General features: G+C 49.9%; 1 protein-coding gene across 1 annotated transcript; it reads right to left on the bottom strand.

Annotated features, from left to right (window-relative positions):
- Window positions 1-2660: 2660 nt before the first annotated feature.
- On the bottom strand, window positions 2661-3825 carry LOC124667732 (probable glutathione S-transferase GSTF1). Its single transcript, XM_047204987.1, has 3 exons — window positions 3602-3825; window positions 3404-3452; window positions 2661-3304 (listed from the first exon to the last, which is right to left on the bottom strand). The coding sequence occupies exons 1-3, from the start codon at window positions 3749-3751 to the stop codon at window positions 2859-2861; spliced, it is 645 nt and encodes a 214-aa protein (XP_047060943.1). The 5' UTR covers window positions 3752-3825; the 3' UTR covers window positions 2661-2858.

Genomic DNA, 3825 nt, shown 5'->3' with positions numbered 1-3825 from the left:
CTTCATCCGCAGCTTTTGACATGGTTGCTGCAGATGTCGACGTTGTTGTTGTTGCAGAGTGTCCCACCGGGCGTGCCAGAATGTGTTGCGGTCAAAAACCCACCGGCGAGCAGCGACGGGCAACACAGTAGAGCCGGGAGGCTCCCAGGATTGCGGTGGACCCTGGTCCCTCGGGCGACGGCCCGCAATGCCTTCTGGCACACGTCCCGGTGCTTACGAGGGCGTGCCACCCGACCTATACCTGGTCGGAAGGTGATGGATTGCTTCGACTAGTTTCCCGCATGGCAAACACGTAAACATTAAATACGAGCCCCGATCGGCTCTTAAGTTGTTCTGTGGATCGGCTCAAAGAGCCGATTGCCCCATGGTTCATGTTAGATTTATAAGGACATGGGGATCATGCTTTATCGATATCAAGCTAAGCTAATCTACGATAGTCTAGGGTTTTCACCGTATAATCGGAACATCATATGCGTAATTGAGCCTAGCAGATACGTAAGATGATGGAAAACCAGCCCTAAAGAGGCCTAAAAACCAACGTGAAGTTGATCCCCGGAACAATCCCCCTAGAGCTTAATAAACCACACCTTACGCACTACCGGATCCTTCAACCCGTTTATAAGGCCTAACCATACGGATATCAAACCAATCCTTGAAGAACAAGGAGCAACTATAACGGATTAGATCTACAAAATAACGAACAAGCAAGATGCTGCCCTTACACCTAAAATAGGTGTAAGGGCAGCTAGATATCGAGGGGTAGCGTAGCTAAACAAGTACATCGTGAAAGCATTGTGATCAACCCCAAAACACCTAAGATAAAGGTGTTGCTCGCCATCAAAAAGGCTTCAGCACGAGCAAACACCAACAACGAATAAACTGATACTGCCTAGATCGCAAGATGCGATCTAGGCACCATGTTGCTTACCCGGGAGAAACCCTCGAAACAAGGGGTGGCGATGCGCCTAGATTGATTTGTTGTGAACGTGATCGTCCTCCTTCTCAATAACCCTAGATACATATTTATAGTCCGTAGACTTTCTAACTTGGGAATAAACCCAACCGTGTACGAGCTAAACTCTATCTCTTGATTCTAACTAAATCTACCATAATATACAGATACACGGGCCATCTAGCCCAAACTCTCGTACAAGGCCGATTCAGAGACACTCCACGTGTATATCCTCCAAGCCCATCTCCATCGCGGCCCATCTCCAGACTTGGTTAAATTCTGGTGATAACAACAACTCAACGAGCAACCATGTAGCTCCCATATACAGCTCCATATACAGCCAGATAACAAGGAGCAGCTGTTTTACCTCCTCACGAGAGCTCTGGACCTGGGTAGATCGTTGTGTTTCTATGTGCTCTCTAGCGCATCATCCCTCCCCGGATCCTCGAGTGTCCATCCGGCCCCAAACTTAAGCCTATCCATGGCATCTGCCGTAACACCACCACAACACTTATATTCCTTGATGGTTTCATGAAAGAAAGAATGGTTTGTTGTGTCCCCAAAGCGCCCACAATTCAAAAAACTACCCTTCATGTAGAATTTTCTTTTTAGTCTAGTGCTTCTACAAACTACTTATCACTCTTTTACCCTTTTCTATAAGTATATCTCGGTTTTAGTCCTTGGATGGTAGGGTCCTTATGACCTACAAAACCTCTTTGTTCTTCCATCTCTAGGTCAGCACTAAGGTCACAAGCATCATTAAGAACTAAACTAATATGATCATCATGGAGTATGTATTGTATGCAGCCAAAAAAGAATATATACTTGTTTTAAAAAGAGAATATAGACGAGCATAATTCTACAACAAGAAAAGCCAAATCCAACAATATTGGGTGTGGCAAAGCGCCTGTAGGACACGTTAATAAAACAAGGCAAGCCATCTGCATCAACAGAATTTATGTAATGATCCTTGCCGCTGGCGTCTAACACAGGGGATCTTGGATTCAATCAGAAGAGAATCATAGGAGGGAAGAGCAAAAGTGGAAGGGGGTAGTAGCTCTGCTACAATACTTTTTTTTTGCGAAAGAAAGAAGCTGATATTAATCTGGCAAAGTTACAAAGAGGTCCACACAAAGAAGGGAAAAAACAATGCACGCCCCTCTGCAACACAGCATCGCCGTCGACCATGGCGCCGTCGGTGGCGCGCCGTCGCTCCTACGCCCCTTGATGCCTTGGATCAGGAGTAGTCCCCGAGCGACCGGGAAGTCGCCGATCGCCGACCCCGGAGGGCCTACGCCAGCGGCCGCCGTCGATGAAGTTCCAAACCTCACCAGCTTCTTCCTGGAAACCAACATGAGCCGGATCCGCCGTCGACCCACGGAATCCGGCGCGGGGAAGTCGAGCGAAGCCGCTCCGAAGAACCGCCAGCTCGACGAAGGCAGCAGATCGACGTCGGAGCCCCGCAGAGCGCCGCCATCGAGGAGGGGATCCACCACCTGCAAAACCGAACCAACCGCGTCTTCTCCGCCTCGATGCCGCCGGCCGGAAACCCTAAGCTTACTTACACTATGTACATGGCGCGAACCGGCGTTCCCCGTCCTCCCGCCGCCGGAGCGGCCGGCGGAGGGCGAGGAAGCCGCCGATTCAGCGCCGGCGAGGTGGCTCGCCCGGGTCGCTCACAAATCTCGGGAGAGGTCGGTCCAAGGTCTACATTTGATCATCGATAACCCTAGACTCACTCGAATTCACATTACATAGGGATATCTCCCGGTACGCTGGACATCCCCAGCCCCCAGGTTCGGGCTGGGCTTGGTCTAGTGAGCTTCGTCATTGACCTTGTCCTCCTAGTCGATCTAGGCTGGGCCTGGTACATGGCATATACCTAGTACATGACAATTTACTCTTTTCACGATACCTTGATAAGTTCTATGATCTTCTTCACGCTCGGCCTATCCATTATGCCAGAGACCCATGACTTCACATGAGGATATCCATTGAGCACATGTGCTTGAGGTGTAGCCATCAGGTAGTGGAACATAGGCGAATGACTTAGATCTGCCAGGCTGATGAAATCTCCAGCCAAGTACTTGAATTTAGACAGACGTGCCTCGTAGACCTCGAGGACATCCTTCAGTTTCTCCACACTATCGTTGACAATCTTGTGGTCAGTTGTGCCTCCCATGAAGATAGGTACAATGAAGCATTGGAAGGCGATTACTGACATGATTGGGTCAAACTTTTGGGACTCCACGTCGAGCCAAACATCGACCACTGTAGACTCTGTGACGCTGCTTTCTTTGAGCAAGTCAGATGCGTGTTTGCGAAGCACATACTTGGAAATTGCACGCGACTCTGTTAAGATAAGAAACGGGCAGTTGATTTTTAGAAAAGCTATGTTCGGGATCAATTTGCCATGAAATTAATGGATGAAGATCGCTGATTGTTACGCACCGAAAAGAACCAGATCGCCATCCTCGAACGCTGGTACCTGACCGAAGGGCTACGAACCAATACATGGAGATATGCAATCAGGAACATGTTATCTCGGACGCGCATGGTGAAATCAAGCATAGATTTTATTTTTTGACCTGATGAAACATACTGGTTTGATTACTAGATGGGGGAAAGAAGCGGCGACTGCAGACATACGTTGCGGACGACATGCGCGGGGCTCCTGTGCTCGCCGGCGGGGATGTGGACGTGCACCAGCTCGTACTCGGCGCCGACCTCCTCCAGGCATATCAGCACCCGAGCCACGCAAGTCGACTTCGCCGGCCCGAACACCTTCACCGGCGACATCGGCGGAGCGGTCTCTGCCCCCTTTGCTGGCTGGAGGATGAACAGGCGTGGACGAAGGTGAAAGGAGGCGAGTG

The sequence above is a fragment of the Lolium rigidum genome, chromosome 6 (genome assembly GCF_022539505.1).
Source record: "Lolium rigidum isolate FL_2022 chromosome 6, APGP_CSIRO_Lrig_0.1, whole genome shotgun sequence".
Classification (NCBI taxonomy): Eukaryota; Viridiplantae; Streptophyta; class Magnoliopsida; order Poales; family Poaceae; genus Lolium; species Lolium rigidum.
The sequence above is the reverse complement of the archived record's forward strand: the minus strand, read 5'-3'. Positions and strand labels throughout refer to the sequence as shown.

What these genes read in the sequence shown, in the direction of transcription:
- LOC124667732 (XM_047204987.1), bottom strand. Translation starts at nt 3,751, where the DNA reads ATGTCGCCGGTGAAGGTGTTCGGGCCGGCGAAGTCGACTTGCGTGGCT. An exon ending in CCGCGCATGTCGTCCGCAAC is followed by an intron (nt 3,453 to 3,601) that starts GTATGTCTGCAG and finishes ATTGGTTCGTAG; the next exon opens with CCCTTCGGTCAGGTACCAGC. An exon ending in TGGCGATCTGGTTCTTTTCG is followed by an intron (nt 3,305 to 3,403) that starts GTGCGTAACAAT and finishes TTATCTTAACAG; the next exon opens with AGTCGCGTGCAATTTCCAAG.